The sequence below is a fragment of the Musa acuminata genome, chromosome BXJ2-6 (assembly GCF_036884655.1).
Source record: "Musa acuminata AAA Group cultivar baxijiao chromosome BXJ2-6, Cavendish_Baxijiao_AAA, whole genome shotgun sequence".
Taxonomy (NCBI): domain Eukaryota; kingdom Viridiplantae; phylum Streptophyta; class Magnoliopsida; order Zingiberales; family Musaceae; genus Musa; species Musa acuminata.
Window position 1 is genome coordinate 798,411 of NC_088343.1, and position 25,925 is coordinate 824,335.

The following is a 25,925-nucleotide window of genomic DNA, read 5'->3' on the forward strand; positions in this document are numbered from 1 at the left end:
ATGAGGTCCACTGTGGGACCCGCTTACATATCGACAATTCTCCAATAAAAGGGACGGTAGGCAGCTGCCGTGTTCGCTGGTGACGACGAACGTATCATCACAGAGCAAGTGCCAATCCTTATCGCACCCCTGCGTGATTTAACCGTTCGGATACCTTTCTTGTGATTAGACGATATGGCATTCTCGAGGGACCCACTTAACATGCCCCTCCATTTTCCAATAAAAGGGAGGGTAGGGAAACGTCGTGTTTGCTGGGTTGTGGGTGAATGAAGAGGTCTCGTTCTGTGATCTCTCGGCTCGTCGCGCACGCTGCTGTGTCCCCCTCGCCGCCCCCAACCGATGCATCTCAACTCGACGCCCTCCACCTCTTCCGCCGTGCGCACCGCCGGGGCGCCCCCCTCGCCGCTGACGCGTTCCCGCCCCTCCTCTCCGCTTGCCGCTCCTTCCCCTCCCTCGGCCGCCAAGCCCACGCGCTCATGGTCAAGTCCGCAGCCGACCTCGACCCCGTCCCCGCCACCGCCCTGCTCGACGTGTACTCCAGGTGCGGCCTCCTCCGCTACGCCCTCGACGTGTTCGACGGAATGCCCGTCCGGGACTCGATCGCGTGGAACGCCTTCATCTCCTGCCTCGTCCGGCACGGCCTCCCCGCAGACGCCATCTCGGCCTTCCACGCCATGGCGGTGGATGGAGGGTCTCCGTTCACCGGCTTCACTTTGTGTTCTGTGCTGAAAGCCTGCGCGTCCATGCGTGCGGTTCGGCTTGGCAAGCAGATCCACGCTCGGGTGATTGGCGACGGCAATGACTCCCTCGTCATGGCCACAGCGCTTATCGACTTCTATTCTGGTTGCGGAATGATTCAGGAGGCGTTCGACGTGTTCAACAGATTGAATCGCGAGAAAGATGTTGCAATCTACAACGCCTTAATCAGCGGGTGCATCCAGAACAGACGATTCAAGGAGGCCTTCTCGGTGTTAGGACTCGTGAGGCCCAACGAGATCACCCTTACTTCTGCTCTTTCTGCATGCTCGGACTGTTTGAGCTTGTCCTACGGAAAGCAAGTGCACTGTGTGATGGTCCGCCATGGATTCGATTCAGATACGACCTTGTGTAACGCCATCGTCGATATGTATGCCAAGTGCGGGGAGCTAACATCAGGGCGAATATCTTTTGAACAGATTCATCGCAAGAACGTTGTTTCTTGGACAACCATGATTTCGGCCTATGGAAGCCATGGGCGTGGTGTTGAAGCTTGGAAGTTGTTTAAGAGGATGCAAGAAGAAGAAATAAGCGGTCATGTTTCACCAAATGCTGTGACATTCCTTTCGGTTCTCTCGGCCTGCAGCCATTCGGGACTGGTGGATGAGGGGCGAGAGTGCTTGTTTGCAATGCAGAGCAAGCATGGCATAGATCCTGGGCCTGAGCATTATGCTTGTTTCATCTACCTGTTAAGTGGTGCAGGTAGGATCGAGGAGGCATGGAAATTCTACTGTGATCTAATTTTGAATCCAGATAATCTGACCAGTGCAGTCTGTATAGCTATGCTGAATGCTTGCAAAGCCAACATGGATTTGAAGAGAGGTGAGCAGATGGCAAGGCATCTTCTTTCGCTGGATCCTGATAATCCTGGAAGTTATGTACTGCTGTCGAACTTTTATGCAGCTTGTGGACAGTGGGAGGGGGCAGAGTACTTGAGAAGAATGATGAAGGACAGAGGGTTGAAGAAGGAGGCAGGCAACAGCCAGTTTGAGTTACCTGTTGCAATTGAAATCTGATGCTGCCTGAGCTACTGAGTGGAAATCAGGTTAGTTTTCTTAGTCAGAGATTATCTCTTTTTGATAAAAAGCTTCATACTTTCGATGATATCAACTGGATAAAAAGCAATTATACATCAAATCATATCATTAGTGTCCTTCAATCCTTTAGCTGAATTAATATCCAAGGCACAAAGTGTAGGCCAACATGGTAGTTGAGAGATGCATCAAAGATAAAAGTTACGCTAATATTCGGAAGGTGTCGAACAAACCGATGGTGCCAAGGTGGTGGGAGGTGATCTTGTAAAGCCTGGATTAGTTTAGAGTTATATGTGTGTGAAACAAATTCAAAGATGCTTTTTCTAAAATGTCATTCAAAGTTCAGAAGTTCAAGAAACTTTGGTTTTGAACTCTCAAAATGATGAGATAGGAAACAAATAACTAATAAATATTCTCATATGGTACAGAACTTAAGTTTGAACTTGATCATAGTACTAATGAAGGAACAGGATAAACTATAATTTTTGAAATGGAGTATAAATTTAATGTCAAGACACATCAACCAAATTTTATAGGAGCTGAGGTGATTAAAATCATAACAAAAGAACAGGGGGACATGCATAGAGAAGCAAAAAAGAAAAGAGAATTTGCTGCACTCTCGGATGGATCAAGAATTCAGATGAGAGAGGGGGCTGACTGTGATATAACATAAAGATGATATATCCTAAGAGTTAGAGCAACAAGTTTTCTTCCAAATGATTGCATGGCAACTTCACTTGTTTGATATTTGGCTAGAGAGTTTGAAGAACCATTTACACATCATATTTGTTGCTTTCTGGACCTATTTAGTTATGCACATAGAGGATCTATTGTTGTATGAAAAGATCACTGATGATAACTTTACTAGTTTTGTAAGTCTAAGGGTTACATATATATCATCAAACTCAAGTATATCTCAAGTATTTCAGATTCTACAAGCTCAAAGGTCCTATTCACTTCAAGACGATGCACCAAATTTTATAAGTTTAAAGATATATAAAGCACCCATGTACAGTCAATATGATAGCTTCTCATTGTAGAGAACTGGAAAAATAACTACTGTTTTTGGATGAGTACATATTTCATGGTAAAACATCTGGTATTTGATTACAGAGTTACTATCAATCATTCTCTTCACATGCTGCCATCGTCTTTATTACTAAATGGTCTCTTCTACTTTGTTGGCATTTAATGCAAATTTTTTTATTCATGTTCAAATTCTTATTATAATCACTAATATATAGGTTTAATAAAAGTTTCTGTTGAACTTGCCTGCCCCACCTCTCTCCTCTCTCCTTTTCCTTCTCCTTTGCTGCATGGCTCTCTTCGTTCCTTTCAACCTTGTTTCCCTGATATTTCTGTTTCATAGATCACTATCACTTGATATATGCAGGCGTCTGGATGCTAATTAGCTTGCTATTATGTCATTGCAAGTGGATTACATACCCTTTTAGAGGTGAGCTTTATGTTTGAATTGCCATCCTAACCTCAACCAAGCACCATTTTTTGAGGTGAGATTAAGATGACCAGCGGTTTACTTACAATGTGAAAGAAAGCTTTGAGAAGCGAACTGAAAAAGAAGCTTTGAGAAGTGAAGTGAAAAGTCTCTTTCTAAATGGGCAAATCCAGAGCACGAGGCTCCCTTTTCGATGTGGTATCTGGCGAGAGTCAACATATGCAGCTTAGCTCTATATTTAGAGAGACGGTTTCCAAGTCTTGTACCCTGATCTTTTAGGTTGCAAAGAAGCAACCTCACCACTGTACTAAGGCTCACCTTCAAAAAGAGGTCTCATTCTATCCATCATATGCGAGAGATTGTCAGGTAAATTTGTTAGACATCTTAATCAACTCCATTCACACTCACTCTTACATTTAATGTGTTTATAAGGCTGACCACTCCTCTACTCTCCAGATACTAAGAGGAAGGCTACCGACATATTTATCCTCTAATGCTTCAAATGGTGATGTGGAGATATCTACTGCCTTCTTCCATGCTTGTTGCCTATCCATGCCACACTCTTTGATTTTCTCCGGGTTGTCATCTTCTCCGCTCCTTCAGATAAAGAAATGTTGACTTAAAGTCTTCCAGTTTGGAAATAAAGCAACTAGGGCAAGTTATTAAATCTCATTACCTTTTTCTCATTGTGAATTTGCATTAGTTATTTCATTTCAGTTATTTCATATCAAGATACTCAATCAACAGTGTATCTATGTAAAATGATCTCATCTAGGGGTGTTACAGGACAATATCATTTTATGATGTTTTCTTAGCCTTTTAATTGTCATTTTTAGAATGAAATTAGAAATTAGGTGGTAGAAAAGACTTGTATTTCCTAAGAGCACAGCAACATAACATACTGACTCTCTATAAATCAGCAAGATTGATTTCATTATACTTGAGATTCACATCAGTCTAGGAATATTAGTTGTTATATTTCTAGATAATTAGAGTAGGCAACTACTCAATTATGGGTTGAGTAGGATGGTAACATATAATATATTAGCAAATTTACAGACAGCTCAAAGACTTAAGTTATTTCTCTATAACTAGCAAAAAATTATTCTTGAATGTAAGTAGCATGCTAATATCGAGTTCATTATTGGATAATTAATCTCTGCAAGATTGAGTTTGATGGTTGAAAAGACTTGTACTTCCTAAGAGCATAACTAGATAAAATCATGCTTCTCTGTAATTCAGCAATACTGATTCCATTGTCTGTAAGATTCCGACTGCTCTAGGAAATATTAGTTCTTCTATTTCTAGATAACTAGAATAGGATGAGAACATATAATATTTTAGCAAACTTACAAATAGCTCAAAGCATTTAATCATTAGATACATGCCTTAATTTTTCATAACTAGCAAAAGTACACTCTTGAGTATAAGTTGCATGCTATAAATATGCATGATTGCATCATCGATCACACGAAAAGTAAACAATTTAAGGATCCTTTAATTTCTATTTGTTTTGCATTACTCCTATTCTTGCTTACTCATGTGCGAAATTAATTTTCTGCTCTTTTGGTTATATGCAATTGTGAATGTTAGAAATGATGTTAATGAAAGATGTCAATATGGTTTGATCGATGTAAGACATCTTAGTGATTGATTGCTACATGTATTTTTAGTAATGTAGTTGCTGGGGCATGATTAAATTGTAGATTTGTGGGTTATTCTCAGTTTAACTTTTTTTACATCATCCAAAGTTTATGATTGAATTTTTTTTTATTTATTTCAGGGGGTCTCAACGAGTTAAATGGAATCAAACAAGCTCAAAAAAAATTTGACGACTGCATCGATCCAAATGTAAGGAGGATGATGATGAGGTTCATCATCTGTTATCGCTGGTGCGAATACTCTATTCGTATCATAAAGATGATTTTATTCGCATGATGAATGTAAAGTATTTCTTATGAAAGAATTCTTATTATTTGCCATAGTTGACTAAGCGAAAAATTACTTATTTCTGTTGTCTTTAAAGAAGGCATCAATAATATCTTAGACTTTCTTTTCTAATAATAATTCACATACAAATAAGATATTTTTTTGGGATTTTTTTTCATTTATATCTGTTCGAGGTTTTGAAATGATATATTTACCCTTATAAATTTTGGTCTTACAGATTTTTTAACATTATTAATATAACATTCAGAGAAAAAAAAATAAGTCAATTGTGTGACTAACTATAGTCAACGTTAGTTAATTTAAGTTAAAAGAATAGATACTAAGGTACATAACATATTCCTAATATTTTTTTATACTCTTATAATTCTTAGAAAATTAAATGTCATTTGTAATTTTAATTAATAGCATCCCATAAAAATTATCATCAATGGCGTATATACAAGTTTTTAGGGTTTGCATAAGAGGGAACTACAAAAATAAGAACAAGGATTTCAACCCTCGGCATGTGAACAAAGGATCTAAAAGCAAGACATCATGATGATAATAACGAAGATCGTACAACAAAAGCTTCAGAAGAAAGTAACAAGCAAGAAGGGTAACAATACATCATGATGATAATAACGAAGATCGTACAACAAAAGCTTTAGAAGAAAGTAACAAGCAAGAAGGGTAACAATAGCAAAATTAACAATGACGACGAAGTATAAGAAGGATAGAGGACAATCTTGTGGGAAGCTAAAACTCTGTTGCTTAATCCTAATTATAAATGGGAAGATTCACCCTTCTTTTGATTACATCTTGTAGCATCACTTGGCATCATTAGACTCCACTTGGGGGAGATAACTGTCACAGAGGTGAAATGGCTTCAGAAGCAGTAGCACGAGTAGCGATAATAGAGAGAGAGAGAGAGAGAGAGAGAGAGAACAATCAAGTCCAAAGACATAACTCTATGCTTAACACTGGTTATAAATGGAGATATCCTTCCTTCCTTCTGTTTTCATTGCTCCTCTTGGCAACATTAAACCCTACCTGGAAGATGCAATTGTCATATAGGATGAAAAGGTATCAGGTGTATGAAACATCACAACACATGGTGAGGATTTAAACCCTACTTGGCTACAAAACAAAGAAATACCTAAATGAACATGACTCAATAGGACCGGACATGATGGCACTACTAATTCCTTGCTTCTATCTGTATTTGAACAACAAGCAAGATGCACCAATTTTTCGAAGAAAAAATCGCTTATAGCACATTGCATATTAATCTTCGACAAGATAGATGTATTACCAACTTTGATGATTTGGATTGTCCTTCGAGAGTACAGGAAATCAAAGTCCAGGAGATAATAAATCAGTAATCTAATGCATGCTTCAGTCTCTGTCTAGACTAAGATTACGATGCATCGGATTCATTGGCACAAAGTCCTACTTCTTGATTCTTTTATCATTTGCATGATCAAGAACAAAGCCTCTTCTTCAGAAATTGCCATTTGTGCAAGTGCACTGACATTTCCCAATCCACTAATATATTTTATTTTTTGTTCTTCTCCATCACTGAAGAGATGAAAAATCGAAGAATACATGAAGCAATCAAGGACATGATAGTTCCATTTCAGTGCTTTTTACTGGCAAGGCTTCTTAGAAGAACTGACAGTAAGACTTTGCGAGTAAAATAACAGCATAGGAAAAGGTATAGTAGCATTACACATACGAATGTTACGGAACTATTTGTTCCTTTTCCTTGATGATCTAATTAGAATTTTGAATCTTCAAATAGCAGATATCATGACATAAACTAAATTATACTAGACTATAACTATGTCCAACCAGAAATGGGACACACACTCGAAACTTATTGCAAGTCAGTCATCTAGATCATGACACAAGAATTAGCTACATTGGTAAGATTCTCAACAATCTTAACAAATATATATATATACACACACACACACACTCAATTAGCACCACTATGGATTACACTGGAGAAAAACACTTACAGTACTTCCTCATGTTTGATGCTTAGAAGGCGAGAAAATGTTGAGCTGTCAAAAAGGTTACCCTCTAGCAAAAATATCAATCCTCAGATAGACGTCTACATGGCAACTGAAGTCCATGGTGCAACATCCCATACTCCATGAGACACAATTCTTGATATGCCCCACAACTGCAGTTCCTTGCTGGTTGCCCACTTAGATCGTCTGATATAAATTTTGATAGCTAGGCAAAATAAACAGAAGAGGTGGTGTTAGAAACTCCAATGCTAGAATTATTTAGACAAGGTACAGTTTTACAATGTGTCCAAGCATGGAGTTGTACCATTCAATGAAGAAATAAATTGTTGTTTCAGCTGCATTTTGAGATGAACACTAATATAAGACCAATTTCCACATATGCATGGAAGCTAGCTTGTCGGATTGAGCTCAAGAAGATTCACAATCTAGAAATACACTCATTTCATTCTTTTATAAATGAAGAAGACAAGTTCAGAATCACATTCCAAGACACAGTTTCAGTTCCACACAGTCTGTCACTTCGCATGGAATCATGGCCCATTCTTATAAGCTCTACAACTTTAGGACGATTCTTATAAACCCCTTGAATTTTTCATGATATCATTGATTTCCCAGATGAACAAAAAGATTTTCTTTGATACCAAAAGAAGGACTTTGAATGACAAACTGATGCAACCATTTTAGTGTGACTATTCCATAATCTTAGTTTCATTTTGCCACATATAAAATATGGACTGACCGGTAACAATTGTGTATCATAAATGGTTTCTCACCTGGATAGCCACCCAGCTGGTTGATGCTTGTTGCATTAAAAAAAAGCACAATCAAAGTACTCTAACACCAAGGTATGCCCTGGCAGCTCAAATCATCAATGCTCTTTGCCTTAACCAACCAATCATCTTGTTGTAAGACTAACCAGAAAAGAAGGCAACAAATTAATCAGTCCTGCATTTGATGCATGTCAACACCTTATTCTGAAATCTACAGCAGCTCTGCTAAATGTAAATCCAACTCAAGCCTGGAAGTTCGTTGAAATTTCTCTCTTATCATCGCTCTAATTCTTGCAATGTTATCATTGTAAGAAGCATACAGTTTCCCTAGTTCTTGGTTCCACCTTCAACAGTTCTCTGCAATCTCAGTATTGGCACAAGTCCTCCAAGCTGCAAGCAATGCCCACTAGCGCTCCTGGATGAGGCCACACTAGAATACTCTGAACCATCTTATGTGCTTCTCTATGCCTCCCAGCACATCCATGCAGAAAAGGAATCACAGAATTCCAACCCTTTGTGTGACAAGCTTTGAATGGCTTCAGGCACTCTGCGTGCTGACAAACATGATACAGACTGGCTTGATCACCTCCCAGTGCATTGTGTCAAATATGTGGAGCTCTGAATTATCTTATGTGCTTCCTTAAGCCACCTTGCCCATCCAAGCATGTCCGTGATGCAAGAAATGCGGTCGGCTCTCTGCTCCATGCCATAGCTGCAAACAATGCTTTCCCAGAACTCCTGACAAATGTGATGCAATCTGGCATCATCATCTCCCTTCGCAGTATGTCAAAGATGTCGAGCGCCATCATTTTGAGTCCACGGAATCTCTTCGAATGTGCACAAAGCTTTCTCGATGTTGCCTCACTTGGCATGCATGTCCACAAGTGCATCGTGCTCGTTCCTCTCGTTCTTCTTGCTATTGACATACGATCCAACTCAGATCAGCAGCTCCACAATTCGCAGCTGAACCGAGGCGGAGATGATGCAGACCACAGTGGCTGCGTCTGGCTCTATCTTCTGCCATTTCAACTCGCGCAAGCGCCTCTTTAGTCATCCCTCGTTAACTTTAGTGGTCAACAAAACCAGGTTCTTCTCAGGCAGTCTGTCGAACAGTTACCTAGCAGAAACGACGGCACCGGCCTTGCAGTACACGACTACCATATGCGTCCACGAAACGGCATTCTGGTCGACGACGGCCCTGGCGAAGGAAAGGCTACCGGCAGGGCATAGCGTCGAAGAGCTGGTGGGTGACCGCTAGGCGCCGAGGAGAGCATAGAAGAAGACGAGGTCCTTCAAGAGGGTACCAAATGCCAATGAAGTTGGCGCGCGAGAGGGGGAAACTATAGCCCTCGCCGAACACGTCGACGACGGGAAGGACGGCAAGGCGGCCGGAGCGGAGGGCGGGCGCGGGTAAAGCGGGAGAAAGCAAGGGTGGCCAGTGCGTAAGAGGGTGGCCGATGCGTAATTTCCTCGAACCGATAAGAACGAGGTAGGATGTTCCTGCAGCTTATGATAAGAAAAACAAAAGTAAAATCAAATCTGTTAGATAAAACAACTTATGAATCTAGAAACACTAAAGGTCCACCGACAACACGCTGTTAGGATCGCACTCGAGCTCAATGTACCCTTCACGATAACATGTGGCTTATTCCCCTCTTTATATATGCCTAACGAGGACCCATTCGGTGCTCGAATAGTTCTGCCATCATTCCTTTTCGAGCCGTAGCGGAAGAAAAGGGCGTCACTGCTTTCCTCGTCTCCTCCCTCCTCTCTTCGATTGATCTCGAGCCTTCTCGGTCTTGGTTTATGAGGCAATCTTCTCGATCCAGGCTTTATTTTCTTTTACCCTTATGTATTTTTTGCTGCTTAGGGTTTGCTTCTGATTCTCGAACCTATTTGGGGATTTCTGATGGAAATCCGAATTCTTGATGATGATGTGGTAGATCGCCTGTTTTGGTTCTTGATTCGTTAGATCTGCCATGGTTTGGCCGGAGATCTGACTTTTGGGGCTTGTTCTGTCGGTGAACGATCCGATCTTGATCTTGCAGTCCATATATTGAATCCAAGATGTTTTCTCTTAGAGGTGGCCTTATCGTTTTCTCTCATCTTGGTTGTTTTACAAGCGTCAGATGTAGAACACTATCCGTTTCTCCTTTTTCATTGTTGTCTTTTGCTAATGCATCTGATCGGATTCTTGCTATTGAATTAGCATTTTTTGTGGGAGATCTATGGTAAAAAAGAGTTATTTTTGTTTTAAACCGAGATCAGATAATCTTTTGTTCTTGATAACGTTTTATATGCAATGTCTAATTTGTCTCTTTTTGGATTATTACGCAGCTCGAAGGAGAAACCCACTCTAGGGTACGTTGATCTGCTTCCTTTCGTTTGATACATTTTATTTCGTTTTTCTAGGGCATGTTGCATGGATTAATTATACAGAATGGAAGTATGGTTTTATTTTGTTGTATTTCGATTATAAAAAATTTTGATGTCTGAATAATTATGGGTGTGCTGCTCTTGGGAATGATTAGCTGCAGCACTAGGCCCTAAAGGCTTGATCTGGGAAAATTCAGATAGGTAGAAATTGAATATATGTATTTTTTGGAAGGCTTGTTATGAAGGGGGTTAGAAGGTATGTTCTTTGCAAGAAATAAATTGTATCCAAAATTCAATCCAATATTTATAAATTTACTATGATACCCCTAGTTACAGATTGGTAAACTTTCTAATTAAATTTGTGCTCTTTGTTACGTGAAAGGTCTTGCTTCTTGTTGTTAACCAATTTGGTCGTTTGTTTGACACTTCGTGCTTATGAAGCTGAGCCGTGACTTGGTGTGATACTCCTGAGTGTTTCTTAACTGTCTTCTAAGTGGCTTCCCTGTCAATATCAAGTTAGGTCAACATAGTTAGATGATAATACAGCAACAGAAATTTGTATGGTCCCATAAGTTGGAGAAAAGTGCTACTGTCCAACGCACATCAAGCTGCTATGCACTTAAAAAAATTCATTGTACTATCTTCATTGACCATTGGTACTTTTAATATATAGGATAAATTGGATTGTTTGCAATTCCTTTTGATGTGTGTGGCTCTGAATTTGAATGGTTATTATTTTACTTCATTCTTATAATGGTTATCAGACATTGTAAAAGTTTTTGTGTCTATGATGATGTTTTTATTGAGGAATGCTGAGGTACATTAATGATAATATTTCCAATGCAGTGGCACGCGGATAAAGACCCGCAAACGGAATATAACTGCTCCTTTGGACCCTGCAGCTTTTGCAGATGCAGTGGTCCAGATATATCTGGAGAATGCTGGTGATTTGGTATGTTTATCATGAAAATTTAGGTGCAGATAGCAAGTTAACTTTTTTTTTTTCAAGTTATACTATGAGAACTTCAAATTGTTCATGGTATGATGACTAAGGGCATGCATGTTAGACAAAGTACTTGATCACATACAGAGTGATATTTGTGATCAAAATGAAATCAGTTGCCAGATGACTACTGTGTTGAGACTCTTCTGCCTTTGCCTTTGACTTTGCTTCCCTTCTAATTTTCTTAGGAAAATTCATTTAGTCATAAATGATGGCTTTAGGAAATTCTATATTATAGCAGGTCTAATAGATGTGTTTGTTCCTGCATTTATTAAACGTTGGTAAAAGGCTAGGGAAAATCCCTTTAATCTGTTGGCAAATAATTTGATTGCTTTAGGAAATTCTATATTAAGCCATCCTCTAATTAATTAAGAATTTGAATGCTTTAGGAAATTCTATATTATAGCAGGCCTAATAGATGTGTTTGTTCCTGCATTTATTGAACATTGGTAAAAGGTTAGGGAAAATACCTTTAATCTGTTGGCAAAGAATTTGATTGCTTTAGGAAATTCTATATTTAGGAAATCCTCTAATTAACAATTTAGAGGATTAAGTCATAAATGGTGGCTTTAGGAAATTCTATATATAGCAGGCCTAATAGATGTGTTTGTTCCTGCATTTATTGAGCCATTGGTAAAAGATTAGGGAAAATCCCTTTAATCTGTTGGCAAAGAATTTGATTGTTTATAGCTCATGCTCTTAATATTTTTGTTTTGGGTGGATTTTGTGTGTTCGAGTGGTAGATTTTCTTAGCAAGGAACTCCTTTTCGCCAGACCAATACATACCTATCAGCATTGGTCCGGCCATGAATCGGCATGTGTATCTGACCCGAACCCCCATTTTAGGCACTCCGGTTTGTATGATACAAAAAACTATAACTCTAATAATGAGTTGTGAGTCCTTGATTCCGACTGTCTATCACACTTAGCACTCCACCAGCGTCGGAGCGGAGCGCTACACCCTACCTATTTGCTGCCCACTGTGTGCCATTGATCGGGTATGCTCCTCTCCTCTTCTTCCTCTCTTTCTCTTCCTTCTCCATCGCCTCTTCTTGCTTTTTCCTCCGTTCTTCCTTCTCTTCCTCCACCTGTACATTTTTGTGTATCATGTGGACACCAGTACCAGTCAGTACATACTGGACTAACCAGGAACCAGTATAGTACCATGGTATGAGATTGAAATCCTTTCTTCTTTGTTATTCATCTAGGTTGTATACTCAGGAATTGGGAATTGAGAATTTCCTTGCACTACTAATGCTAATGAACATTGCCAGTCAACTTAGATAAATAATTTTTAATCTGAAATTTCTCTTATACTTTTCTTGCAAGAACTTGATTTCTGTTTGTACATTTTTCATCTGATAGGAACTTGTTGCAAAGAACGTCGAGTCTTCGGATCTTAACTTCTCAAGATACGGTGACACCTTCTTTGAGGTACATGATAATTTCCTTGTGATTTTGAACAATCAATGTGTTCTGTGTTCTATGCTGATATTTTGTTTTTCTTTCTTCCTGGTTCTGTTCTCCCGGTGTTTTATATGTATATGGATTATGGATTATCTCTGAATATTTTTTTCTGGAGATCCTTTATACATCATTGATGTCTCTGGGAGCACCAAATACCATTTATTTTGGTTTGGTTGTTTCCTATCAAGAACATGTTTCAGTTTGGTTTTTTTTCTATCTTTTTTTGTACCTATTAAATACTACGTTATTCTGGAGGAGTTGGTAAATTTTCTTGGAAGTTAGAACTTGACTGTTGGTATCGTGATTATTTACTTTTCGTTTGAGATTGCTTGGTAATCAAAATAATCTACTAAGAAGTTTAGCATTGAATCAATAATAATAACTCTAGTTATTTACTTTGGTTATTTTCAGATGTGGAATTTTTTTGCTTTATGTTTAAACATTAAGAGAGTGCAATCGGTGCCAGAGATTTTTAATTTATCCATCTGTAATACAACCACATCAAGTGAATTTTGATTCTTTTCTTTCCTCTTTTTTCAATTGGTTTCTGAAAATATGAAGGTGACAAACAAAGTAACAATTTGGTTAAAAAATTGCATCTAACATTTGATCCAAGACTGATCTTGGTCTGGATACAGTGAAGTTTGATCCGAGTCCTTTTCTTTGTAACAAAGCTAGAATCTTATGAGGCTATTTCTCTATCCTGTTCGACTAGAATTGGATGAATGATGCTTCGCAACTTTGGGTTCCTTAGTTCTTTCCATTCAACTCTTTGAACTTACATGTTTGCAATGTTAATTACCACAGTCTTGTGAAAAAAATGACTGTTTATTTCTACCTATAACTGCAATAGGTGTATGGAAATTTACCTGAGTTGCTGATTACTATTGCTGTATCGGATATTGTTTGATCCAATTATAATTGCCATAATGTGGCATAGCATAAGGATATCAGTTATTTTCTTATCGACAAGATCATAAACTTGTAAGTTGATGCCATTTTGCCAAGTATATAACACTGTTTTTAAAGATAATATAGAGTTATACTTTTGCTTGGTTGAATAACCATACTTAGTTGTTCTCATATGGCAGGATGTTAGATTGCTTTCAAGTAGTTATTAGTATTATTGTGTTTTTTTACTATTTTTTACAAGTTCTCACATATTTTTTGAATGCTTATGAATATTTACATGTGTTGTTGAGTTCATAACAAATCCATGCACACTTGATACCATCTGTTGTCGATTGTAGGTTGTCTTCACTGGTGGGCGTACACAACCTGGTACAATAAAACCCGATGAAGGAGAGAGGCATCCTTATTCAGTTCTAGATTGCCAGCCTATACGTGAAGCTATCTTACCTTCTGTACTCTACATACAGAAGATCTTGCGGCGTAAACCCTTTTTGATTAAGAACCTTGAAAATGTTATGCGAAAGTTCCTTCAGTCCTTGGAGCTCTTTGAGGAGAATGAAAGAAAGAAGCTTGCTATATTCACAGCCCTTACATTCTCTCAGAAACTATCAGGGCTTCCGCCTGAGACCGTCTTTCAGTCATTACTTAAGGACAATCTTGTGGCTAAAGGGATAGTTCTTCCATTTATTACTGAGTTCTTCAAGGAATACTTGGTCGATAACAGTTTAGATGATCTTATATCACTTCTGAAGAGAGGTAAAATGGAGGACAATCTCCTTGATTTTTTCCCTTCGGCAAGACGCTCTGCTGAATGTTTCTCTGAGCATTTCAAGTGAGTACATCTTCTGAATTATTATGAAGTTTATTATACCCCTAGTCCATCTGCAAACTAATCGCTTACCCATTTCTTCATTTGGTGATTTTCCAGCAAAGAAGGATTGGTAGCTCTTGTCGAGTACCATGAAAAGAAAATATTTGAGGTGAAGCTGAAGGTAATGAAATCAGCTCTGACGACTCAGATTGCAGAAGAAACTGATGTATCTGAAGTTATAGAGACTGCAAAGCAACGAGTGAAAGATGCTAACTTGCCTGATGTTGAAGTTGTGCGCATTCTCTGGGATGTGCTAATGGATGCTGTTCAGTGGTCTGGTAAAAACCAGCAGCAGAATGCAAATTCTGCACTTCGCCAGGTAAGTAATTCTTTTTAATTTAGTTCTATGTTTAGATAGAAGATCTTTGACATCTATATTGATTAGTGACATTTATATGTTCTCTTACAATAATTTCAGATTCTTCTGTTATTTCAGTTTCTTTTTTACTTTACTTTTCAAGAGAAACATGAGTCATAGTTGTAAACTTCACTAGATGCCTTTTCATGTATGTGCGACTCCTGTCTACCACAACTTTACAAGCTGCTCTATTTTAGTTAGTAGATACATCAGGGTTAGCATTTTGTGAATTAAAGTTCATGGGATGTGATAGGCAGAGCAACTTGTCTTGAAAAAGAAGTGAGCATGAAAACTGATGACCTTTGGAACTTGTAAAGTCATTTTATCTAAGATTAGTAATATGATTATCAATTTAGGTGCAACTGATTACACAAAACTGAGGTGTGATTGTTCAAACATGCATTCTGATTTGATGTAACACGGCTTTGGTCTCAACTTTAGTCTAAGACAACATACTAATGTGAAAAATAACTTGATCAATATGATGAGAATGGAAGGGCAAGAAGGAGAGAGGGATAGAATTATACTAGAACCTAGAGGAAACACTTGTTACAAAGAGATAAGACAACAAGACCAAAAAGCCTCTTGACAGAAAATTTCATGAGATCATTTTTATTGTCATTCTCATTTCACTGCATACTTGTTTTATTTATTAAACAAAGGATAAGATGAGAATTCTATATTATCATCTAAAACTACTTACTAATCTAGATTATCTTGAAGATAAGATCTTGTTCATTTTAACGTTGTTTCCAAGAGAACAAACAAATTATAAATCCTAAGATGATGATATGATAAGACATTCTAACCAATTCAATATCTAACTAATACAAAAAAGAAAACTTGAAAGTCTAACCAAACTAAATTGAGTTAAAAGCATGAATCCTTTATAGGATGCATTTATTTGCTTTCTGCTGTATAGAGCTCATCCTCAAAATCCATGGTGGAGTTGCACTAGATTTGATATTAAAATTTCATTGGAATTCCTAATCAGGATGACTCTGGTTTTGAATTTCTCCCGCTGTTGCAATCACTTGAATCATAGAATTTCTGTTGTCTGAGTGAAGATTATAAGAATAAGGCTATAAGCTGGATGAAAATTTTAAGTGACTTTCAAAATTGAAATATTCTTCAATATTTTCTTTCCAAAGGTTTTTCATAAGTGCTGTCTAAATGATAAGACATCCTTTCCAAACCCAATATCTGATCAGTTCAAAAAAATCTTGAAATCAAATCTGGTCTATTTTTTGGGAATGTGTTAGATATCCGAGAATGTCAATGGTTATCGGAAGAATAGGGAAAACAGAATGATTTTCTTTGAACATACAAAAGGAATGGCACTCTTCCATTGACTAGATGATGTGGTATTTATGTAGTGTTATTCTGTGCTTCAGATAACTGTCACCCATTGCATCCAAGTATGGACTGGCAATTATTGCATATTTTCCTTCTATATGGTGTTTACATTAGATGGAAGGATGTGCTATTTCTATGTTTCCGTAGCTGAAATGCTCTGGTATCACAGTACATTGTGTCTAGACTCCAAGTGCTTTAATTTGGACATGTATGTGCTTAATATTGCAAAGACACGAAGTTCAACCATATCAATTGTTCAGTAATATGTCTGTTCGCTTTGGCAATTTTAATGATGCTATGCCATCAAAGTAGCAAAAAACATCCTGATTTTTGGAACCAAGATGTGTCTCATGTACAGAGGTTCAATTTCTCTAAAGATTAAATAATTGATGCATGAGGAGTTTAACTTGTGTTGGGAATTTTTTGAAAAAAGTGTTCTAGGCAGCAGAACTAGGATGCAGAGGTTAACTTTGAAAAATGGATTTTCCAGTTCAATCTTGATTGGCTGTTCCTTTTAAGTTGACTTCTAAGCGCATGCTTATTATTTCATGCATGTGCCCCTAATCTCAGTTCTATTCAATTTAGGTTGCCAGAATTACCTAATTATGAGGATCTTTTAGCCATAGGGGACTGAATATCAATGTTTCTTGCAGATACATTTTGAGCAACTGTTGTTTGTTGCTTATATGGGGTGCCTGTCTTTTGTCTTGATGCTTCAACTATTTGGTAAAAATGTGCATGTTTTCTCTTTTGTTCTTCTAGTTAAGCATCCTTAGCCATCGTCTTGCACATCATATAAGTGTAGAATATTTGGTTCTATCAATGCTGTACTTGGAAGTTGGCTTCCTGTGCATTTGCTTTCATGAGTTTCATAGTATAGATTTCAGTGTATTTTTTTTCATGTATTCTGTACAGCATGTTAATTGATTATTTTTTATGTATGTTATGCAAGTGTACACGTAGGGTATGAAATCCCTTGATAATGACATTCTTTGTGGAGGTGACTTCACCTTTTCCTGTTAAAAAATAAATTGAGTATAAAAGGAATGGAGAAAATACTCTTTATTTTTCATGCTATTTTTTTTTATTTATTTGGATCAAGGACTTTGCTATGTCTGCAGGTGAAAGCTTGGGCAGGGCTTCTGAATGCTTTTTGTACTAGTGGGAAACTGGAACTAGAACTGATTTACAAAGTCCAGATCCAGTGCTATGAGGATGCCAAACTTATGAAATTGTTTCCAGAAATTATAAGGTCTCTTTATGAGCAAGATGTTCTTGCTGAGGATACAATTCTTCTTTGGTTCCGCAAAGGTGCAAACCCAAAGGGCAGGTGCGTAAGCCTCCTTTTTCCCTCTTATCTATTTGGATGGAATGATGCTTTCTAAAGTTCGTAGGATGTAGACAGTTATTGATGCCAGTATCCAGATGTAATGGATACCGATGCTTGTTAGGTACTTGGTGTCAAAAATTTAGGGAATACTTCTCAAGTAATTTATGGGTGGCTTTTTTATTGACTAGATCTATTAGCACGGAATGGGGTGATTGATTCTAGAATTATTAATTTAATGTTGTCGTTATGGAGCATGTGACTACTGTCACAAGATCATCAACAGTATTGTTGGGTACTAGACCTTTGATGGTGGTTTATTTTGACCCTTGATGTTTTGGGTACTAGAACCGTGTCGGTCTCCAAAACACTGATTTGTCAGTACACTGACATGTGCCACATTTTTCTTTTCTTTTCTTGAGATTCAAGTATACGCGAGGCATATGCTGCTGCCCATTCTGCTGACTTGAAAAGCCATTGATCTTTATGCATCAGTCTGGACTGCACTCAGAACCATGATTTTGGCATGTTATATGCACTAATTCACGAGTAGTACACCAGAATTCTCATCTTTTAACTGTGTTTACTTCAATTTCTGATTCTGTTCTCAAGATCATTCAATAAGCATCTGATGTTTGCAGGCAAACTTTTGTGAAAGCCCTGGAGCCATTTGTGAACTGGCTCGAGGAAGCCGAAGAGGAAGACTGAAGGAGCTGAAGCTGCATCGAGTGTGTTGTTTGAAATGAACTAGTAGTATAGTATGGCAATACAGTCTAATGATGATCTATATCTCCATGTTATAAATAAAACCTAAACTACTGCATGGAGTCATCGATGTCGAAGTCTACGAAAACCCAGACTTTTGGTAATTGTGTCTGATGCTTTTCCTGGTGAGATGTGCAAACACAACCTGTTTCTTGGTATCTGGCGAATGATCAGCTGAAGCTATTTCCAGATGAATGTGGATTATGCAGAACAAAATGTGGTCTTTACAGATCATAATTGAGGTGTGGGTGTGCAAACAGCTGGTGAGATGCTTGTTCTATATATCATATCGAGTGGCTTGCTTTAGCTAAAAAAACCTGCATGGATGCCTATTTTTTACTTTAGCTAATTTTTTTAAAGATTTGTTCTGATGGTAATTATATTAATTTGAATTAACTAGTAGTAGTCAATCATGATTAGAAGTGAGTGAGTTATGTTAGGGCGAATGTTCTATATAGTGTCGCTATGACATGCAGAAACTAAGATTTAGAATGGAAGGTAGATAAAATTTTTGTATATATTTCAAGTCCACGAAGAAAATTTTTATTTAATGTTTAAGAAACATCTGTCCTTTAAAATATTTGTTTGGATATTTAAAGCGGCTAATGGTGTCCTTATCTTTTATGAAGGCAGGTCATATCTCACTCTTGCTGTCATCATTTTCTAGTTGCTTGATAGTGAATTCAGGTGATATCTTTAAAGAAGTGTTAGGAAGAGGTTTTGAATTTTAAATATTTTTTGTAATTTTAATCCTCTTAGAAGTAGATTAGATGTATATTTAGATCAATGTCTAAATCGATAACTATCTTGTGTCTCTGGGTATTGACTTATGGTAGTGGATGTTCTTAATTTTCTGGGTAAGAAAATTATGTTATATCACATAGGATGAACTTTTGAAGGGTGAGCGGATTCATAGTTATATATAAACAAATGATATTAAAGCAATCATTTTGTTGCCCATTGATATTAATTTTTGAGATTGAGGAGACCTACGGATCACGTGAGATGAGTAAAACTAATGGTGCACGATACTATGAATTAAGATTTATTTACTCTTATATAAAGATATCGCTTTTTTAGTTAGTTATCTCAATAACGCAGTAAATATCCATTGATCAAGCCAAAATAATTGGAGCTTTAAGGTTTCGATGTTATATATCAAAATTTGATGATGATGAACAATTCTTGGTCGATGAAAATGAATAGTAATACATGAATCGCCATTATTTATTTTTCAGTGATAATGACGACTTAAATATGCGATGTTGAGGATTTCAATATCTTTATTGACGATTGATGATCATATTCACATTTCATTATCTTTGTTGATGATGATGATGATGATGTGGCATAAATGGCATCACGAAATCATTATATTTTACTATCTTTATTGATGATAATGATGATGTCTCAGAATTGTTGAACCGAGGAGTAATTATTAGATATTAAGTTATAAAAATTATTACATAAAATTATCATGTACTCGAAGAAACAAAAGAAGAATTCTGAGTTATTCTGTAATAAATGGTAATGGAATCACATTCTGTAATAAAGGGTGTCACCATTGACTAACAACCAGTGGGAGATGCGACTCTAACAAAACTAGCGTTTTTAGTGCCAAATTAATATGATAAAATTTTAATTTTTTTATTAAGACATCAATGTTAGTTGATGTATTATTGCATAAATGATGAGTTCTATAGTCAACTTCATGTGAGTATTATGTCTATTAGATTTTTGTAATTAAAAAAATATACTTTTTTAATTAAAAAAATTAAATCCTCAATTTAGTTTGAGTATGAGAGTACACTAGCATCACTAATGTGTATGTCCTTAGATTTATATAATGATAATCGGATTGTGATGAGATAATGAGAATGAGACAGATTCGTCGTAGACCCTAAATCATAGGTTATTCAAAAATGGCATCGATATAACTAGACAGACTAGTACGTTCGTCCATATGATGGAAGCGACTGATCTCATAATCGCTCATATGGGATACTAGAGGTACAGCAGGTGTTCATTGAAAAATGAGTTTATTGATTTATCTGCTTATGAAATATTAGATGGTTAATGATACCTGACGTCAAATAACGATTCCGTAGCCTCAGTTGCGTGTCTGGTCTTTAGACTTGAGACACCAAGGACGCCTTATATGAGTAATTCATTCCTTGATGTCGAACTTATATATTTAAAAGTTTTAGATCAGATATAATTGGTTATTGGGAATGTCAATAACCATACGACAATTGAATTTTAATAGAGGATCATTCACTCTCGATATTACGAGAGGAATATCTCGTGTGTGCTTGCTCAAATAAAATCCTTAACCAGGATCATTCGAATTGAGAGTTCTCCAAGAAAATCCGACTAGAGCGAGACTCAGATATGATTCTGTATGAGCCTGATATTACAATGTCCAATATATGATCTATAGGATATAAGATAGATGGGAGACCATAAATACATAATAATTAAAGATAAACAGGTCGATAACACATCCATTCAGGAAGGGAATGGATGTGTTAAGTGGCTTAAAACCAAGTAAATTTTGTTTCAGGCAATATGGTGAACTCTTCTTCTTCTTCTTTCCTGTACCTTTGTAGAGATTATGCGAGTTTCAGGTTGGCAGATTCAATCATGGGTGAGTTCGAGAGCAATCTGCTGAGCTCATAAGGATTTATTTAAAAGGAGGAGAAAATTGTTTATTTATTGGTAGGAAATTTGTCTTTTGAAAGGTGCAGTTGTAATCTTGGTTGACTATAAATGCAATAAACTTGAGTGTTTTGCACCCAAAAAACAGAAAAAAAGAAAAAATTGTATCATTGCTCACTCTCCTGCTTAACGGGGGCATCTCGGAATGCTGCGTTTCCACCTGCCAACCAACCTCAGGCATAAAGTTCTCTTTTCTTTTCTATTTTGGTTGGGTGAGGCATCAGTCATTTGAAGTTGATCTACCTCATATGGATGAACATAACTTTGGGGCAAATTTAGCATTCCCTGAGGATTAGGACATAATTTCTGATCAGGTTAGTTCGAGGGGCATTAAAATTTAGCGATGGTATCTTATAAAAGATAAGAAAAGCTAGCAACGGGATATAAGTTGTGAAAAGCAATTACTGCTAGTATACAGTTTTGATATACCATCATAATATAGCAGCACTTAACTGTAAAGGAAAATTGATACTGGTACTTTACACGACTGGCTTGGCTTTATAGGACACACTCACTTTGTTTGGGCCTCTGCTCATTGTAGTCCTTCCTTCTGCTTTTTTTTAACAGAAGCAAAATTAAAGCCCGATGCAAAATCAAAAGACTGGAAATTCAAGCGATTCATTAAGATCAGCCAAAATTAGGTCTAATTAAAAGCCCGATGCAAAGAAACTAAACATTCCAGCTTCACACTCAGCCGAGTATTTAACATCTCAATTGAACTCTAGGCATCACCCGCCGGTGGCCAGGACAACTAAGAAGGTGGATATGACATCCAACACGTTTATTCATGGCTAGAAAGGGAAGCGACGACCCCCCTACAACCACTTCAACCAACACGACCTCAGAGAAGCATCCGAACTACTACTGATTCTTATGAATGTGGCGGATGAGGTCAACAACTCGAGAGCTGCAAACAAGAAGACCAAAATTCAAATATATAAACATGACAGCGAGTCATTTTTGTGGGCGGGCATGGAGTGAGATTTAGTTTACCTGTAGCCCCACTCATTATCGTACCACGACACGAGCTTGACAAACTTCTTGTTCAAAGCAATTCCAGCCTTGGCATCAAAAATGCTTGACCTGTAATGACCAATCAAAGAATTAGACAATTAAAATATCATAATAAAGAGATCAGCTTCGACAAGATTACCAAATCATGCAATGAATAACTTTTCAGCTTTGTCACCAAAGTAGTTTCTTTGACATTATTAAATATTTGAGCACCTGTTATCACCCACAAAGTCGGTGGACACCAAGTCCTCTTCCACGTATCCAAGGATGCCCTTGAGGTTTCCTTCAGATTCCTCCCTGAGATTTAAAAAAAAAAAAAATCAAATAGATGTAAATGCCAAACATTAAAAAAAAGAAAAGATGATTCCCAACACATCTCCATGGGTTACAAAGCATAATACGATATACTTGTTTATTAAGTCAATAATTGAAAATATTATGTTCTATGACTTTCCAGCTAACCTATGTCCCGCACCCAGATGAGTAATATCTACAACACAGTTGTGTGGATTTAATCATTGCCATTATAAGAAGAATCATGTGCGTCAACTTTGGCTACTTACTTAATGGCAGCCTTAATCTCATCATAGGTAGCTTCTTTCTCAAGTCTGACAGTGAGATCCACCACGGACACATCAACAGTTGGAACACGGAATGCCATACCAGTCAACTTTCCATTCAAAGCAGGGAGAACTTTTCCAACAGCCTGCACGATTAGCAGCAGATACAAGGTTCAGACGTGTAATTGGATGTCAGACTAGAAACAAGCAATTATCTCAATGGTCAAATAAGCAAGGGGAATAGAAGAAACAAATTTAATCAGGAAATAAAGTATAACTGTGTAATTTGTAACTCTTTCGAATGGCCACTTGCAATGAAATGAAGTACACTTTAAAATGCATCCGCACAAGCATACTCTACACTCCACAGATCAACTTAGAATAATTTTAATGCAGAAACAGATGTCTTCTAACTTGCAATATCAGTGACCACCAACATACATAAAAAGCAGATATGCTCTCTCAAGTCATTGAAATGTGTGTATTCTTGAGCATACAAGCATAAATGTTATGAATATCTACATAATATGTTCAAATGAGCACCTATAAGTTTATGTATATAACAATATAAATCATATTATGGAAATACCTTGGCAGCACCCGTGCTGCTAGGAATGATGTTGAAGCTTGCTGCACGTCCACCTCTCCAGTCCTTGCTTGATGGCCCATCGACAGTCTTTTGAGTGGCTGATAAACAAAAGCAAAGATCGTATCAACTTTGAAATGCTCAGTAGGATCATACAACTCGAATAAGAATTACCGGTGATAGCATGAACTGTGGTCATCAAACCCTCGACTATTCCAAATCTATCATGGATGACCTGCCATTAGAGATATTTAAACAAAATATTAATTAATATTAAGTAAAAGATCAAAAATGAAGAACTAGGCCATCTTGAAAGTCATTTACCTTGGCTAGAGGTGCAAGACAGTTGGTGGTGCAGCTCGCATTCGAGACGATGTTAATGTCAGGCTTGTACTCGTTTTCATTGACACCTACAACAAACATTGGAGCATCCTTGCTGGGAGCAGAAATAATGACCTTCTTGGCACCACCCTGAAGTTAAATGAGAATAGCCCAACAGGAAAGTTCAGCTTGCTAATTTTAGGAAAACGACAAATCCTTGCATTCCACAAAGAAACACAAGAACTACAGAAACTCTGACTGCCTAGGAAAATGAAAATCCACAAACATATAATTGGGTTTGCTTCTAACATGCAGATCTTGTATTTCATGTTACCCACAAGAGGATCAAATAGAATACTTGACTGTCACTGTCAGATACTTTGGAGAAGCTAGACTAACTTGTAGATATATCCACAGGAAATACTTGATTTCCACATGGGCACAGAAACTTGAGCGACTTCCATTCCTTGAACTTTTGAAATTAGCAATAATTGAACACTTGAAAGTTGCTCTGTTAGCACCTGATGCAACTTATTTTCACCACCATTTACTTACCTCTCATGCCACACTACTATCTCGAAGCAATCATGGTTTCCTATGAGCATGGTAAAAATTAGAAAAATTGAGTTTAGATAGTACATATCATACTCCACAAATGTTTTAGCTGTGGGTTCTGCTAGTTTTCACAAACAACTTGTCTTTATTGTGTCATAGTCCACTGCCCTTGTTTGACTAAAATATATTACCAAATGGCAACTTCTGAATGATTCCCTGACAAGACCTACATAATTTTCACGTTAAAAGAAGGAAAAAATCGTTTTAAGTGAATGCCAATTATTGGATTTGAAGTAACATTTGTGTGCTAAGCTCAACCTCGAGTAGGAGTCGGCCTATAGCCCGTGTCACCCAGGCTATTTGACATTGACGAAGAAGATTGATGTATAATATTAGAGACATTGTTACATATACCATTACCTTAAGGTGAGCAGCAGCCTTGTCCTTGTCGGTAAAAACACCAGTGGATTCCACGATGTACTCAGCACCAGCCTCACCCCATGGAATCTCCTCAGGGTTCCTAAAGACCAGAACAGCTTTATTACACAAACAAGGGCAGCATCTCAAACATAATGATTACTAACATCTATATCAGAAAGGATAAGAAGAAGACTACCTAATTCCAAAGACAGTGACTTGTTTCTCGCCAAACAGAAGAGTTTTGGAGTCCTTCACCTTGATATCGTGATGCTTCCATGACCCATGCACAGTATCATACTTAAACATGTATGTCTGCGGTGCAATATCAAATCGTAAAAGTCAGATTCGACGATCAAACAGAGCAAATGTACAGGTTTCACAATAAACGAACAGAATAATAACCAAAACACACGTCGACATGAAAGACGATAACTAGGACAGTTAAATCCCACGGATCTGTCGAATTCGCCGTCAAAACCATGGATCGGTATCATCCTACTAATGATCCACACAAGAAAATACACAAAGGAGCTGTAATGTCATCAATCCACACATAAAATCATTAGATCTGTACATACAGCAAACGAGATTAGTGAAATGACATAGTACCATGTAATCAGTGGTGATGAAGGGATCATTCACGGCGACGAGCTCCACATCGTCGCTCTGGAGCGCGACTCTGGCGACCAACCTCCCGATCCTTCCAAATCCTATCAACAACCACAAGATCGAGTCATCGAACGCCCACAGATCGATCATACATCCCACCTAGTCCCAACCCCAACCACAAACACAACAAATCGAAGTGGGCGGAGAAACCAACCGTTGATGCCGATCTTGATCTTTCCGGCTACAACAACAAGAGAAAACCCAACATGAGATGGATATAGAGGAAAATTATAATATCAGAACGCGAGAGAAGGATTCGAAGTCTCACCCATGGCGATATAAGATGAGATACCAGAAGCGAGGAAAAGCGACGAAAGAGAGGAATGTGACGAAGAGAGACGGGTTAAGCTACGGAGTATTATATAGGCGAAGTGGCAGGCGACGCCATTTAGTGTGGCGCAGGGTTTCTGGAACTTTCTTTCTTTTCTATAAAATATATGAAACCTGCTGCCGTCCGAAGCGGTTTTGTTCCAGCTGAACGATCTTCACCGTCGGATGGAGATTTATTTGCTTTACGATTCCCGTACAATCACAGTGCGTTCCGCTGCCTCTTCGGACTGCTATGATTAAACTACATCGTGGAGGGAGTAACGGAGTCGGGAGATATTTGTTCTGGGACCAACGAATCAGAGGAAGGAGCGGGTTCGGCTTAGGGAGTTCCGGCGA

The 25,925-nt window shown here is 37.8% G+C and overlaps 3 protein-coding genes and 1 long non-coding RNA gene across 5 annotated transcripts; 2 read left to right on the forward strand and 2 right to left on the reverse strand.

The window, feature by feature from the left end:
• The first annotated feature begins 234 nt into the window (after positions 1-234).
• LOC135614086 (pentatricopeptide repeat-containing protein At5g66500, mitochondrial-like) lies at positions 235-5,228 on the forward strand. 2 transcript variants are annotated; one of them, XM_065111112.1, is made up of 5 exons: positions 235-1,578; positions 1,660-1,801; positions 3,184-3,612; positions 3,703-3,900; positions 5,030-5,228. In XM_065111112.1, exons 1-2 carry the CDS (start codon positions 267-269, stop codon positions 1,770-1,772), a joined length of 1,425 nt encoding a protein of 474 aa, XP_064967184.1. In that variant the 5' UTR covers positions 235-266; the 3' UTR covers positions 1,773-1,801; positions 3,184-3,612; positions 3,703-3,900; positions 5,030-5,228. The 2 variants fall into 2 exon arrangements, with proteins under 2 accessions (XP_064967184.1, XP_064967183.1); XM_065111111.1 differs by having other exon boundaries at positions 236-1,801.
• A 499-nt stretch (positions 5,229-5,727) lies between these two features.
• On the reverse strand, positions 5,728-9,445 carry LOC135614088 (uncharacterized). The gene is made up of 3 exons (XR_010487433.1): positions 7,985-9,445; positions 7,197-7,416; positions 5,728-6,225 (listed from the first exon to the last, which is right to left on the reverse strand). It is a non-coding gene; the product is annotated as an uncharacterized LOC135614088 (long non-coding RNA).
• A 195-nt stretch (positions 9,446-9,640) lies between these two features.
• On the forward strand, positions 9,641-18,361 carry LOC135614089 (uncharacterized). The gene is made up of 8 exons (XM_065111113.1): positions 9,641-9,792; positions 10,319-10,342; positions 11,204-11,309; positions 12,726-12,794; positions 14,078-14,571; positions 14,668-14,929; positions 17,446-17,654; positions 18,293-18,361. Exons 1-8 carry the CDS (start codon positions 9,788-9,790, stop codon positions 18,357-18,359), a joined length of 1,236 nt encoding a protein of 411 aa, XP_064967185.1. The 5' UTR covers positions 9,641-9,787; the 3' UTR covers positions 18,360-18,361.
• Positions 18,362-21,733: 3,372 nt separating this feature from the next.
• On the reverse strand, positions 21,734-25,658 carry LOC135614090 (glyceraldehyde-3-phosphate dehydrogenase 2, cytosolic-like). The gene is made up of 12 exons (XM_065111114.1): positions 25,528-25,658; positions 25,414-25,440; positions 25,200-25,300; positions 24,787-24,902; positions 24,591-24,690; positions 23,619-23,765; positions 23,469-23,529; positions 23,298-23,395; positions 22,712-22,854; positions 22,362-22,445; positions 22,128-22,217; positions 21,734-22,041 (listed from the first exon to the last, which is right to left on the reverse strand). The coding sequence occupies exons 1-12, from the start codon at positions 25,529-25,531 to the stop codon at positions 21,996-21,998; spliced, it is 1,017 nt and encodes a 338-aa protein (XP_064967186.1). The 5' UTR covers positions 25,532-25,658; the 3' UTR covers positions 21,734-21,995.
• Between the last annotated feature and the right edge of the window lie 267 nt (positions 25,659-25,925).